The sequence below is a fragment of the Mizuhopecten yessoensis genome, unplaced genomic scaffold (genome assembly GCF_002113885.1).
Source record: "Mizuhopecten yessoensis strain PY_sf001 unplaced genomic scaffold, ASM211388v2 scaffold7473, whole genome shotgun sequence".
Lineage (NCBI taxonomy): Eukaryota > Metazoa > Mollusca > Bivalvia > Pectinida > Pectinidae > Mizuhopecten > Mizuhopecten yessoensis.
This window is the reverse complement of record NW_018407065.1, coordinates 2,570,682-2,586,815: the sequence shown is the minus strand read 5'-3', so window position 1 is coordinate 2,586,815 and position 16,134 is coordinate 2,570,682. Positions and strand designations below refer to the sequence as shown.

The 16,134-nt window shown below is 34.5% G+C and overlaps 1 protein-coding gene and 1 long non-coding RNA gene across 4 annotated transcripts in view; both read left to right on the top strand.

Annotated features, from left to right (window-relative positions):
• Positions 1 to 1,473, top strand: part of LOC110453636 — a 2,558-nt gene extending 1,085 nt beyond the window's left edge. Inside the window, exon 2 of the long non-coding RNA XR_002463299.1 lies at positions 791 to 1,473. This is a non-coding gene — a long non-coding RNA (uncharacterized LOC110453636). The remainder of the gene's footprint in view (positions 1 to 790) is intronic.
• A 5,978-nt stretch (positions 1,474 to 7,451) lies between these two features.
• Positions 7,452 to 16,134, top strand: part of LOC110453606 (dynein heavy chain 5, axonemal-like) — a 114,157-nt gene continuing 105,474 nt past the window's right edge. For 2 of the 3 annotated variants that reach the window (XM_021502614.1, XM_021502616.1), the window contains exon 1: positions 7,452 to 7,852. In XM_021502614.1, coding sequence (XP_021358289.1) covers positions 7,727 to 7,852 — 126 coding nt within the window. In that variant the 5' untranslated portion in view covers positions 7,452 to 7,726. The remainder of the gene's footprint in view (positions 7,853 to 16,134) is intronic. The other variant, XM_021502613.1, reaches the window with a different exon arrangement.

Here is a 16,134-nt window from a genome sequence, read left to right as displayed (position 1 = left end):
GTCCGAGGTAAATCATGTTTGATAAGGGTGTCCGAGGTAAATCATGTTTGATAATGGTGTCCGATGTTAATCATGTTTGATAAGGGTGTCCCTGGTTAATTATGTTTGATAATGGTGTCCGATGTTAATCATGTTTGATAAGAGCGTCCCAGGTTAATCATGTTTCATAAGGGTGTCCCAGGGTAATCATGTTTGATAAGGATGTTTGAGGTTAATCATATTTGATAAGGGCGTCCGAGGTAAATCATGTTTGATAAGGGTGTCCGAGGTAAATCATGTTTGATAATGGTGTCCGATGTTAATCATGTTTGATAAGGGCGTCCCAGGTTAATCATGTTTGATAAGGGGGTCCCTGGTTAATTATGTTTGATAATGGTGTCCGATGTTAATCATGTTTGATAAGGGCGTCCCAGGTTAATCATGTTTGATAAGGGTGTCCCAGGGTAATCATGTTTGATAAGGGTGTTTGAGGTTAATCATGTTTGATAAGGGCGTCCGAGGTTAATCATGTTTGATAAGGGCGTCCGATGTTAATCATGTTTGATAAGGGCGTCCGAGATTAATCATGTTTGATAAGGGCGTCAGAGGTTAATCATGTTTGATAAGGGCGTACCAGGTTAATCATGTTTGATAAGGGTGTCCCAGGGTAATCATGTTTGACAAGGGTGTTTGAGGTTAATCATGTTTGATAAGGGCGGCCGAGGTTAATCATGTTTGATAAGGGCGGCCGAGGTTAATCATGTTTGATAAGGGCGGCCGAGGTTAATCATGTTTGATAAGGGCGTACCAGGTTAATCATGTTTGATAAGGGTGTCCGAGGTTAATCCTGTTTGATAAGGGTGTCCGAGGTTAATCATGTTTGATAAGTGCGTCCGAGGTTAACCATGTTTGATGAGGGCGTCTGAGGTTAACCATGTTTGATAAGGGCGTCCGAGGTTAATCAAGTTTAATAAGGGTGAAGCCCGAGTGAAACAATGTCATGATTAAATGAGTAGAAACAAAGAACCGTGATTCCCTATAGCAAGGGCAATAGATACTTTATTATGCAATATAAATCAATCGATCCAAAACAATAATCAAAAATAGAAATGATCAGGTTGACATGCAATTGTTGTCATCTGCTTACATCATTCGGAGCTAGGTTGTGGTGGCTATAGCTCTTGCAGATTTTTCTAGAGATGCTCCCAATAAGGAAACATGATTGAGGAAACTTGAATGTGTGAGGGCGACATGATGTTTTATTTCCCTGTCATGTGACCAGTATCATCCAAAATGAAATGGACACTCAGGACTATGATCGATTAAGTTCTCACCATTTTCATAGGTTAAAAATGCCGTTAACGTTTGATATGCTGGGTAACTGGCAATAGAACATGATATAAAGAGGGGTTTTACCTAATCACATGATATAAAACAGACTTAGTTGTCTTTATGTCTTTCATTCCTTGTGTACATAAATCTTTAAAATAATAACATAAGACTGTGTTTCTTTTGTATACTATATATATATGCACATTCCAAGATTGTTATATTGGATTTGTACAACAATACAAAAAAGAAAATGGTGTTTAATGAAAACATTTTATTCAGAGTGTGACATTCAGTGGATTCACAGTATCTTTTGAATTTGGGTTCTTTGTCTAAAACTTCTATATATAGTATACACTCTTCAATAACTTGTTTTTACATGAGGTAAAACCCATTAAATTGCATATATACACAAATTGTACAGAAATGATTGTTGATACGATTTGTTACGGACATAATTTGATATGTGAATTTGATTTGCAATAAATGGTAAGGAAACCAGTGAACTGTGGGAGAGTTTGTACTGTAGTCAAGTTCTGTCAATCCAGATACACAGCTACCAAATAAATGCTATCCTAATGTGTTAATGTGGTTTACTTGTAAACTGCCGACAACCAGATGTGTACAATATTTACTACATCTACATATACATTTACCAGTTCATGTACACAAGGTTTCAAAATATACATAGAGTACCTACATGAATGAGGTGCCAAGAAGTTTGAGTTGTGATTTTTTTTTGTGAATAGCTCAGGCTTTGCCTGTTTGATATTTTGGTTTGTTTGTGTTTTACGTCCTATCAACAGCTTTGGTAATTTAAGGACGTGCCAGGTTTTTATGATGGAGGAAAGCTTGAGTTCCCGGAGAAAAACCACCAATCAACGGCCAGTACCTGGCGACTGCCCCACATAGTTCTCGAACCCGCAACCCAGTGGTGGTGGGGTTGTGGTAGCAGAATGTCATACACTTTAACCACTTGGCCACCGCTGCCCCTGTTTGTTGATGTTGATTGAATAAAAAAAGTTTTTTTTATATAAATGTAATTAGTCTTTAATAAATTACAAATTTGAATGTCATAAAAAGTAACTTCATTAAAATAAAATAAAACATTTAGGTGATAACCGATCATGTGATGTAAGATTTTCGTGTGAAGTGTACAAATGTAAACACTGTGAGCTCCATCTGAGGAGTTGTGTCATCAGTGAGGTAATGTTCAAGCATTTTTGCTTCGGGGAGGGCAGAGATTTTTAATTTGAAATCAAATCTTGACTTTAACACTTTGATGTTATAAAGATGTTGTCTGATGTACAGGTGTTACGTCAGGCTCGGATTGCTGTGGTAGTGTCTCTTTGATGTTACATAATCCGCTCTCCCCTGTAATCCCTTCCACAATGTCATCACGTTAAATATTTATTAACTTCCTAATGTACTGTGATCGGTGGCATGAATTCTTTATAACAGATTACATGAAGTAAAGCTCTGACTGTATGGTCCTGTCCAGGTCTGTACATAGTAAAGCATTTCATGGTGTGGTGATGAAAGTCGTAAAATTTTACCAAATAATAACTGAGGAATTGAATTACAAGGAAGCTAATGTCCATTAAAGCTGGGTTCCTGCTGGTTTTTTGCAATCAATCACGATTTATAAGTTAAAAGTGTTACGGTTGTTTTTCCAGTTTAAAAGGAAAATTACAATCCTTTAATACAACATTTTAAAGAGAATCTGATGATGAATGCTAGAATAATCATTTCAGATGTAGTTTGCGTATATGTAGCCGCATTTAGTATATCCACTTTTACATTTCATGCCGTTTACACAGCTCATTTGATAAATGGAAAGGGTAAAAGGTAGATGTATACTGACTGAAAATTGAGGCAAGGTAAGATCTCAAAACCCTTGAATTTATAAGTAGGTCTATTGTATACCACACAAAGAAACCATGTGCCACATTTTAACACATAACACGTTGAGATTGGCTATTGCAGCACATCAAAATGCATTGTGAGAACTCCATAATACCATAGTGTTTGTATGCTCAGTCTGTCTTTTATATCAAGAAATTCGGGTCAGTAATTCATAAAAAAAATATTGAAATAGTGGGAATCATCCTATTAAGTATGATTTCAAAAGTTTCATAAGATTTTAGATGTGTTCAGATATTGAATACATATTGAAAAGCTGAAGATTCTACACTAATCTTGTAAAGATTCTTATTGTCTGATACATATAGAATTTAAATAATATGTTATATTGAAATAAATACCCTGGTATTTGAAAATTGAATTGGTCTGGTTTGTTATGTTAACATATGTATGTGCTTGATAACCTTAGGAAAAAAGAGCTTTTTGAATTCAAAATTCCACATTACATTTTCGAAAAATAAATAAAAATACATTGCTTGCCTATATATGAGCAGAAAGTTTCATTGAGAGAATAAATAGATAGGACATTTATCCAGTGTTGTTTCTGTTGATCCTGGGTGCATGGCAAACCACTGTTAGTGTCATAGGAATTCTACATAGCTTCAATGGTGATTTGATCAACAAATGTTGTGTGCAGCCCATATTCCCCTACTTTAGAACAAACTTTTATGAAGGCACATAACTCTTTAAAGAATCGGGCACAATATCTGACTTTTATATAATATAGACTTTATTTTACAAAATTTATGAAACAATTTTTTCAACTCATATTAATCACACACGTTGGCATGCTCGTTCTTAATGTGGGAGGAAACTGGATTACCCAGGCAGCCTTTTATGTTGAAATGGGGAATCAAACCCTGGCCACCTTGGTAAAAAGTGACTGCACCAACCAACCACCCTACCTGATTTTAATATGCAACACTTCTCTATCACCTGAAGCACTCAAATACAAAATTGGCCAATTGAAGGTGACCAATTATACGAGATATGCTTCAGATGATGAAAGGTGAACGAAGGTCCATAACTCTGTATATATATATTGAACTATGAGACTTTTAAAAACAATTATACACCACTGAGTCATCATTAGAGGAACTTGCATATGAAATTTGGCAAGTGTAGGTGACAGTATGCGAAATATGCTGCAGAAAAATTACTAAGAACAAAGGGCCATTACTCTTCTGTATAGTCGGCACGAAACCTGATTTCAGCATTTGACGCACTGCTATTACAAGAGGCACTCACCAACTTTCGAATGTTTAGGTAGTAAAATCTAGGATATGTCCCGGACATAGTGATGCAAGGGGGAAAAAGGGCTATAAGTCTATATGTTATGTGGTATGAGACCTGATTTCAATGTGAGACACTCCATCATTCCAAGAGGTACTCATACAAATGTTGGCAGTTGTAAGGGATGGAGTATATGAAATGCACCTCGGACACATAAAAGCACTGACCCAAACCTCCAGTTCCATCTGGTAGTATGTTGGTGCATTAATAGCAGGATTTGTAACATTAAGAACATTTTCTGTCTTTCAAATTTATTTAATTTCTGTCTGATAAGCTTAATTGATTTTTTTTTTTTCAAAGTATGATTTAAAAAAATCAAATAAAAATCTCAAATATGTTTGTATTTCTACATAAGGTGATCATTTTGATTCCAGTTTAAGTTTTAATGTTTTGAATTTCAATGTTTTAAAACATACAACAGATGAATGTGTTGCATTAAGTTTTTGTAAGTTAACTAGGCTTTTAACAACTTCTTAACAATTTATTCAAATTATTCTTGTGATCTCATGATCAAATAAACTTCTTTGATCAGATGAACAAATGGACTTCAATCCTGTGAATGAATAAATCTTGATCTAATGTACAAATGATCTTTGACCTGATGAACAAATGGTCTTTGATCTGATGAACTAATGGTCTTCGATACGATGAACTAATGGTCTTTGATCTGATGAAAAAATAGCCTTTCATCCAATAAACAAATGGTCTTAGATCTGATGAACTAATGGTCTTTGATCTGATGAACTAATGGTCTTTGATCCGATAAACAAATGGCATTTGACTTGATGAACAAATGGTTTTTAACCTGATGAACTAATGGTCTTTGATCTGATGAACAAATGGTCTTTGCTACAATGAACTAATGGTCTTTGATCCGATGAGCAAATGGATTTCAATCGCGTGAATGAATAGATCTTGATCTAATGTACAAATGGTTTTTGACCTGATGAACTAATGGTCTGAGACCTGATGTACAAATGGTCTTTGATCTGATGAAAAAATGGCCTTTCATCCAATGAACAAATGGTCTTAGATCTGATGAACTAATGATCTTAGATCTGATAAACTAATGGTCTTTGATCAGATGAGCAAATGGTCTTTGGTCTGATGAACTAATGGTATTTGATCCGATGAACAAATGAACTTCAATCCCGTGAATGAATATATCTTGATCTAATGACCAAAGGGTCTTTGATACAATGAACAAATGGTCTTTGATCTGATTAACTAATAGTCTTTGATCCGTTGAACAAATGGACTTCAATCCTGTGAATGAATAGATCTTGATCAAATGAACAAATGGTCTTTAGTCTGATGAGCAGAAAACTATGGTTCAATGAAAATGTAGATTTCAATCTGATGAACAAATAGACTTTGATCTTATCATCAAATCGGTTTTCATCTTTTGAACAAACAGACTTCGACTAGATAAATAAATGGATCTCTTTAACAAAAGTTTTGATCTGATGAGCAAGTCACTTTGATTGTTTAAACAAATTAAAACTTGATCCAATGATCAAATAAATATTTATGAATAAATGAAATTTTACATTATGAACAAATAGATCTTATTCTGAAAAACAAAATGCTCTTCTAAAAATGAATGTGATTCATGAACAAATACAGTTTAACTCGTGACCAAATATATCTTGAGTTACTGAATATGGAAAAATAAACGGACTTTAATCTCATTAAAAATAGATTTTGATCCGATAAACAAGTCACTTTGATATTATGACCAAATAGATTTTGATCTGGTAACTAAATAGACTTTGATCTCGTGACCAAATAGACTTTGATCTCGTGATCAAATAGACTTTGATCTGGTGACCAAATAGACTTTGATCTGGTGACCAAATAGACTTTGATCTCGTGACCAAATAGACTTTGATCTCGTGACCAAATAGACTTTGGTCTCTTGATTAGACTTTGACCTGATGAACAAGTGAACTGTGCTCTCATGAACAAATAAAATGTGATTTTAGGAACAAATGCACTTTAACCTTGTGAAAAATGGACTTTGATCTAATATTGTATAAGCTTTGATCTGATGAACACACAAACTTTGACCTGATAATGAATAAATGGACTTTGATCTCATTTTAAAAAATGTGTTGTCATGGAACTGAGTGAAGTCGAACTGAATACTCTTTAAACTATTCTTTTTTTTGTATCTTCTTTTTTTTTTTTTTTTTAGATTTTATGAACAGATAATTTGTTTTTGGAATTCTTGTCATAAATAGTTGTTGATGATGAACAAAGCAACTTTTATCTGATGAACAAATATAGGCTTTGATCTGAAAATCAAATAGGTTTTGATCTTTTGAACAAATAGACCAGATAAATGAGCTTTGATCTCATGAAAATTAGATTTTGATCTGATGAACAAATTCACTTTGATCGTGTGAACATTTGGATTTTGATCTCATGATCAGATAGATTTTTATGAAAAATGAACTTTTACATCATTAACAAAAAGATCTTCATCTGATGAACACTTGATAACTCGATCAACAAAGATGAATTTAAGTTACTGATTTTATGAACAAATAGACTTAAAATAGACATGATAATTACATTTGCTCTGATCTCATATATAGGCTGAGTAAATGCATTTTGTTTTATGAATAAATTATAATTTGACCTGATAAGCATACACTTTGATCTACTGACCAAATAGGATTCTATTTGACTGGAGTAAAACTTGGATGTAAATAAACTTTTACCAAATATATGAATTTATTTAACCTTCTTTTGAAATAGACTTTAATCTAATGACTATTTATTTATTTAATATCCCCCCTGCAAACGAGAAAGAAAGGTTTATTATAAAACAACAATCCAACACAAAGTTGGAATTTATTACAGTGTATTCATATTTTGTACAAAGAATACAATGTCAATAAATGTATACTAACATGTGTATAACTAACGGTAATTGATTTAACACGTGAACCCCTAGGGTCATAATAATTTAATCGGGCCTTTATTTGATACGCCCGCCTCCAACACCTGAACCGTCCAATTAGGTGACCCGAGGGCGGGCACCTACCAATGCGGGTTCAGTGCCTCCTAGGTAACTCTGTAAACAAGATGGCGACCATGTGCGTTCAGCACGAGTAGTGTTTAATTATTAACAAGGACGTTTACTAACAAGTCACTCCGGAATATGTTCATGAACGGAATTTAAACAGATCAGAGAATGGAGAAACCAAAATCTCCACGGCCTTCAATGTCAACGCGGGGCCGTGCAGGTAGCACGGTTGAGATGAAGAACAAATCTCGTTTGGCTGCCCTAGCACCTGGGGAAAATCTGAAAGAAAAACAGGTAAGATTAGATACAGGTGTTCTAATGACAGGTTGCGTTTAATGACAACAGACGACACGACGTGTTGTTAAGATGATCTTCAGTTGTACATGCACATTTTTATTGTACAGTTTTTAGGAGATAAACACTAATTGGACCTATTGATTAATTGCAAGTCCAAGCAAAACATGTCATGGATTTATTTCATAATCTAAATAAAAACGTAGACTTGACATTTTAGATTAGCTGTGACTCAGTTGTGTTCATTGGAACCCATTGTATTTTTTTATAAAGAATTAATTTTTCATCAATAAATGTCGTATAATTATTAAAATTCTATTAGTCCTTTTTTAGCATTTTTTTATTTTATTAAGTTACATTAAAATACAATATCGGAACTGATTTATCTGTATATCATATCCTGTTAATAAATTAAAATCAGACAATTTTATATTACAACATGTGTTTTTTTCCATAATATTTCTGGAAGAAATGTACCATTCTGTTTCAAGCTAGCTTATCTTTATATGATCAAAGCTACCTGTCACACAGATGTAGGTCCCATCAGGGGCCATATATCACAAATCTGTATTATTTATCTTTATGATCCAGATTTGTATATTCAAAGGATAGAGTAGTAATAAGACTCTTAACACATTCACATAAAACTCCCCGATTACTGTCCCACTCGGTCGAACACAGATAATTATGGGCTTTTTACCTTTCACTTAAAGGTCCATAAGCCCAATTTCGTGTTCAATCATTGTTAAGTGTTTATATTCAGGCAGCCATATTGACATTGTTACTTTATCGTATATAAAATATGCCGCCAAATCAGGGGTAAAATGAGCCTTGCTTTTTGCCTTAACGCATGAACTAATCCGCTAAGCTGATAAAAGATCTTTTCAATTCAAGATTTTCAGATTAAGATTACGACCATATTAATACTGTATATTTGTTATAAAAGTCAGATATGTTTTGTTGATAAGGTGTATGACATGCTAATCAAAATAAACAAACCATTAGTACATGTAATAAGTTATATATACATCATAGGTAACAGTTGTAGGTTACTTGTTTATGTTATATATATGGTATGACATTTTAAATTAAAATAAATGCACCATAGTTTTTTGGTCACAAAAAATCTTTTAATTTCCACTATGTGTCATACTTTTATTTGTTAAGTAAGAATTACCAGGTATTCTAGATTCTTTTTTCATGGTAATTGATGGCTATAGGCTTGATGATATTTAGAATAATTTAACTCACATAACATTATCTTGCAGTGAATCAAACCAAAACTGGGTTATAGTAAGAAACGAGAATTTTAATAAGTCTTTAAATTGATTTTAAAAAAACTTCATTGAAAATGGTGAAATAAATTTGCATATATTTGTAATCGCCTGTTGTGTTTGAATCTATTTTATTTTATAATCAAAATGCACTTAATGCCAAAAATGCCACTGAAACGCTATCAAAAGCTATTTGTGGAGTTATTCATCAATAATGATTGTTTGATATAAACACATTAGAACGGTATGGATACAGGATGTCAGCCCTTTTAGAAGTTAAAATTTCTAAAGGTTGGCAAGTGTAGAGGCTGTGGACTTTTGGTAAATACAGGTATTTGCTGCCAATGTGAACCAACTTGTTTGATAGGGTCCAAAGTAGAGTTCTAAACTACCGATAAAACTCGATTATCTTTACCAACAGACATTACAGCTCCGACAAAAGAATCTAAGGTAAACAATAACTGCCACAAAAGATTGGAAACTTTTAAATCTGAACGTGTGACGTTATTTCTACACTTAATCAACCATGTTTCAACTCTGACCGTCCTGATTGTAAGGAACCTTGACCAGTTATATATATAAGGGTAAATAAACATGCTGGTGACAAGCCTAGGTAAATATTTAGCAACTTATAAACTTATCAAAAAACAGGGAGACTGTATCACCAGACCTAGTTACAAACAGATATCGGTGAATAAAACGTGCATAATGGTTGTTTTGTACCGGACCCCTTTACGCAAAGTAAAATTACGTTTTACTTTTCATTGTGTGAGTCAATGCATAGAGACTAACGATTACCGATCTGTTTTATTAAAAGTAAACGAAACCTTCACGAATAACTTGAAACACTGGAGGTCTTTGGACCTCTGGTTAGGTTTCTCCATAATGATACTTATAAATATATACATAATAAGTATTTATGGAGCTTTATGCAGGGGTGGCACCATAAATAAACCTTGTAGAGACACAGGGACACTTTGACACCATAGATTCTGTTTGTGGGAGGGTTCTTGTGAGGCCAAACAGAGTTATATATCTGTGTAGGGTTACATCAAGAAAAAAAATTATGTTTGAAGGGAAGCATATATGTTTTTAATTATCAGAAAACTTTTTTTAATAGTGTGTATGTGGGGCACATACAATTCCTGTCTTAAATCCTGGTCTGTACATGTATGTACAGCTGTAAAATCTTCAAAAATAGCTCATGAAAAAAGTTGATGCTTTCAAAAAGTTGCAATAATTTCTGAGCTACAATATAGTTCTTGTGATCAGAATAAGAGCAAAACATTTCTTGGTGTCCAGGAGCTGGTGGAGAATAGAGGAATCCTGCCCCAAGGATTTTCAAATTGGGGCGAAACCACCAGGTTTTTCCAAATTTGAAAATACCTGGCTTAGATTTTGAAAATTTCTAAAAGTTGGGAAGTTAGAAGTTGTGGACTTTTGGTAAATACAGGTATTTGCTGCCAAATAATGTGCACTATTATACAACATGGTCAGAAAAGAGTCTACCGACCTTACTCAATTTTAGAGAATAGAAAGAAGGAACACAAACAATGATTTTGTTTGGCCTCAGAAAATAATGATTTTAAGTATTTTACTAGTTGTCTATTCCCCAAGGAGGACATCAAGTGAAATGGGTTTGACCTGATATCGTCGCACTGTAATCGTACTCTTGGAGGCTAAGTGGTTAATGGTAGAGTCACCATTGGTTCGTTTGAGGCTGCCTAATTATTAATCCAATAAACCCCCGGCATCCCACACTGTGGCGTTTGGTATAGGCCTGCACCTGTAGTTAGTCCTCGTTAACATACACACACACACACCTGTAATTTTCATAGGTTTCCCTGTAGAGATAATTATCTGGTTGTAGTCCTGATTTACAGGTACGTACAATGATATGCCCTGATATAGAATTTGTTGAAAAACAGATTGAATTAAATGCTTTACTATAATGATTGGTAGGGAGTTGGAGCTTTAATCGATAGGGTTGTGCTTGTGTAAAGATAACTACCATTAGTCAATGGAACTAACGCAGGCAGGTATATACAGGGTGTAGATTCTCATATAAAATCTGATCTCAAACTGGGTTAGATTTCACCTTGAAATAAAAGAAAATTCCCACGGATATGTTAGGACCTATTTGTCGATACAGTTGACATAATCAAGTCTATACTTACTGGATTGCAGGATATACCGTTTTTTTCTTTCCATTATATACTGATACATGTATCATGACATAAAATAGCCAGGCATATCTAATGGGTTTAAATTTCTGGGCCCCTCCAAGCCTTGGTATTTTCCTTTGAAAATACATCTATTTTCTGCTTTTTCCCCATTTAAATCCCAATCCCGGTAGATAATTGGAAAAGACCAGCTAAGTTCCAGTTCGTGACATAATTGTGTTTCAACACTTAATTATATCAATTTATTTATATTTAAACGTTTCAAATCATCGATATTTTCATATCAATAGTATTCAAAAACTTAAAATGATTGGTCTGAAATACAGATTATGGTATAATTAGCTTAAAAGTTTCATTATTCATTCCTTTAATAAGCAAATGAAACTTGGTTTCACAGAGCCAGGTTATAAAATTACACTTGTAGCTGGTACATTTGTATATAAATACAGACTTAAACTCATATTGTTGCTTCAGAGCTCTAGAAAGGTTTTTATTGTTTGGTGCTAATATATGTAACACAAGCACTTTTCAGATATTGATTACTGACATATGTGCACCAGACATGTTTTGTTTGAGAGTATAAGCATGTCTTATCTGTTCCAATAGACAACAGACAGAGAATCCTGGCGGTAAGACACCTGTATCAGACGTCGTCCCAGGTAGTAATACGATGAACTGTTGCTAACCTGTATCGGGCAGATCTGTCCTGTAGATAACGCAGAATATCAAGTTGTAAGGGTTCTTTGTAGAGTTTTACTATACATGCACATAATATTACTGAGCTAAAAGTTGTTTGAAATTAAAACACATAAATTTCACAAAGTGACAGGTAATTTCAGAAATCAATATCATTACCTTAGAGCAACAGGGGATTTCAGAGTTTAGTAAATGATGTCATCTCCATAGGGATACGTGTGATTTCATATCTCAAAATCATCACCAAAAAGCTCAGTGATTGAACATTTTACCACCACAGAGCTTTACCACAAGAGCTACAGGTGTTTTAACATTTCAATATTACCACAGAGCTTAACCGCAGAGCCACAGGTGGTTTAAGATTTCAGTATTACCACAAAGCTTAACCACAGAGCTACAGGTGGTTTAAGATTTCAATATTACCACAGAGCTACAGGAGGTGATTTAACATTTTACCACCACAGAGCTTAACCACAGGGCTACAGGTGATTGAACATTTTACCACCACAGAGCTTAACCACAGGGCTACAGGTGATTTAACATTTTACCACCACAGAGCTTTAGCTCAAGAGCTACAGATGATTTAAGATTTCAATATTACCACAGAGCTTAACCACAGAGCTACAGGTGGTTTAAGATTTCAATATTACAACAGAGCTTCAGGAGGTGATTTAACATTTTACCACCACAAAGCTTTACCATAAGAGCTACAGGTGATTTAAGATTTTACCACCACAGAGCTTAACCACAGGGTTACAGGTGATTTAACATTTTACCACCACAGGGCTACAGGTGATTTAAGATTTTACCACCACAGAGCTTTACCACAAGAGCTACAGGTGATTTAAGATTTTACCACCACAGAGCTTTACCACAAGAACTACGGGTGGTTTAAGATTTAAATATTACCACAGAGCTTAACCACAGGGCTACAGGTAATTTAACATTTTACCACCACAGAGCTTAACCACAGAGCTACAGGTGATTTAACATTTTACCACCACAGAGCTAAACCACATGGTTACAGGTGATTTAACATTTTACCACCACAGAGCTTTAGCTCAAGAGCCTACAGATGATTTAGGATTTCAATATTACCGCAGAGCATATATTAATTAACCACAGGGCTACAGGTGGTTTAAGATTTCAATATTACCACAGAGCTACAGGTAATTCAGGTGATTTAAGATTTAATTTTTACCACCACAGTTTTACCACAAGGCTAAAGGTGATTTAAGATTTCAATACGACCATAGACTAGAGCTACAGGTGATTTAAGTTTCAATATTACCACAGAGCTACAGGCGGTTTCATATGTCAATGCATGTATTACCTTTAAGCTACAGGTGGCTTGTGATTTCAATATTACCACAGAGCTGCAGGTGGTTTAAGATTTCAATATTACCACAAAGCTACAGGTGGTTTAAGGTTTGAATATTACCACAGAGCTACAGGTGGGTGGTTTAAGGTTTGAATATTACCATAGGGCTACAGGTGGTTTAAGATTTCAATATTACAACAGAGCTACAGGTGATTTAAGATTTCAAAATCATCACCACAAAGCTACAGGTGATTTCATAACACTGAAGTTCACATTCATTAAAATTTAAAAAAGTTTAAAAAAATTACTTTTGCTTAAAACATTTCATTAATTTGGTATGATATCAGAAGAATATTCCATTTTCAACTTTCGGCTTTTATTTGTCATTGGCATTTTGTTTTGGGGAATTTCGAGTCTTTTTCACTCCATACCTGTTGATAAAGACCCAAGGTACCTGTTGATCGTTCTATGTGTGGTGTCGAGTACCTGTCCTGTTGGGCGAGAGTCAACAGAAGTCTATAGTGACCCTGGAGGGCTATAGAGTCTCCGAATACTCTCGCCTTCTGTTTACTTTTACTCTTGACTGCAGTGCTGAATAACTGTCAAGTATTTACATACATGTACGTAAAACATTTCATCTTGAAATGGATCCTTTTTGACGCCTTTCTCAATTCCTGCAGGTCTTGGTACATATTGTTACTTTTGTATGTACTTATATACAGCTCTATACACAGGTCCTTACTGTTGTGATACCTTGCAGTGTGATGTAGACCTTCTGTAGAAGTTCAGAGGTTCCCTATTTAACTTGACTTAGATAAACATGATAATAAACCTTGTGTCTTCATACAATTTAAAAACTAACTAAGTCGACTTAGAAAAGCATAATAACCAACCATCACGATTTTAGGGACATTTTCATTTTTTCCCACAGCATTCTGATATTATATTTAGAATGTTTTTGTTGGAAAAACTTTATTCCTGTCTCCAATCTGGAAAACAATTGCCATGAAACTAAGACATTACAAGGGAAGATGACATCGCAAAGCATTGTTACTTGACATCATAATTAGAACATTGACCAATGAAATAACGTCTACGGTTTAACCCACTCCTAGCAGGATTGTCTAATGAGTCAGGAAGGGAGAAACCTATTGGTTATAGGGAATTATGATTTTTTCAATGAACAATTGATATTTCATACGGTATTACAGTCAAACCTGCTTATGTGGCCACCTTTATTAAGATACCAACTGTGTTAGGAGTCCACTTTTAATGTTTTCAATTGTAGTAATTCCTGTATGGACTGAACATGTATTTGGGGACCACCTGTGTTAAGAGACCACATGTTGGACTTTCTATGAATGGTCTCAATATAGAGGTTTTGTATATCAGATATTGTTTGTCAAGTACAACCTGTATGCTAGCAAAATATACATAACATACCTCATCTATATGTAAACTGTGTGATTTCATCCATTTTGATGTCGAAGGGAACAATGTGATATGACGTCATAAAACGTCAAACGACAAAAATGGTGGTGTTTTTATCTTAATTATTCACAAAATGTGTAAATAAACATGCTTTAGGGGAAAAAATGATAAAAAAGAATCTCAAACTTGCTCCCGCTCCATTAGACTTTGATGAAACGGTTGCTGAAGATAGTTTCATAAAAATCATATGCTTCTGTGTTATGCAATGGAAATTTATTTGAAATCCTCTATTTCTGTAAGTTGAGAACTTTCCAAAGTAAATAAATAAGATTCAAGCTGACAATACATTGTGTGATTGCATGTGAGTGTCGGTGTGTAGGTGTGGTGTGTAACACTCTGATAAGATAACACATTATACACTGATAGGAGTGCTAACAGCGCATTTTGGTCTTGGCAAAAAATCAATGAATTTTTTAAGGAGTCCAAAATGAAACCATCTTAGTTTTGAAATGTAAATAAATGGTAAGTTAGGTATATTGTGTGGTCTTAGTTTGTCTAACTGATATGGAAAAATGTATAAAATGAAGATTGAGGAGGAGATATCATAGAAATGTTTATAACACAGGGTCGAGTGACACCTGACATTCACATGCACAGCAGCACACCCATATGGGGCAGTAAGGGTTGTCTCCCCTGTATCATTGTGAGATTCTGAAATTCATCTGAAAGAAAACTTGAATGTTTATTCTTTATATATTTTCACACTTTGTTCAGACCAATAATTGAAATTTTCACTGAATCAGGTAATGTTTTATGTCAATTTTTTTTATTAACTTGACATGAGATAACCCCCATGTATGGCCTCAAGTTTAGTTTATTGATTGGAATTGGATCATTTGACCTTATGCATGACCTCACCGCCTTTAGAGGAACGTCATGGCTATTTTTATGCACAGTTAACAACAGATAGAACCTTTTTAGTGAATTGTTTTTCAATAGATATTTAAATCAAAGAAACAGGCGGCCTGAAACAATAGGTTTCCTCAGGTATAAAAAGAATTGTTCAGACATTTAAACTGTTACGTTGTAGGTATATGGTCTGTTTTAGTTATGCCAGATTTCAGACGAGATACATGATAAATATCCGCATTTCTGTTGGTGTTTTTTGTTGTGGTAAGCCTCGATTGTAATGCCACCAACTCTGAGGTAGATCAGTACATTCCTGTACAGGAGTACATTTTACCCACACAGACCAGTACTATATACAGCATTACATGTCACACACAGCCTATATACAGATGTACATGTCACACACAGACTATATACAGATGTACATGTCACACACAGACTATATACAGATGTACATGTCACACACAG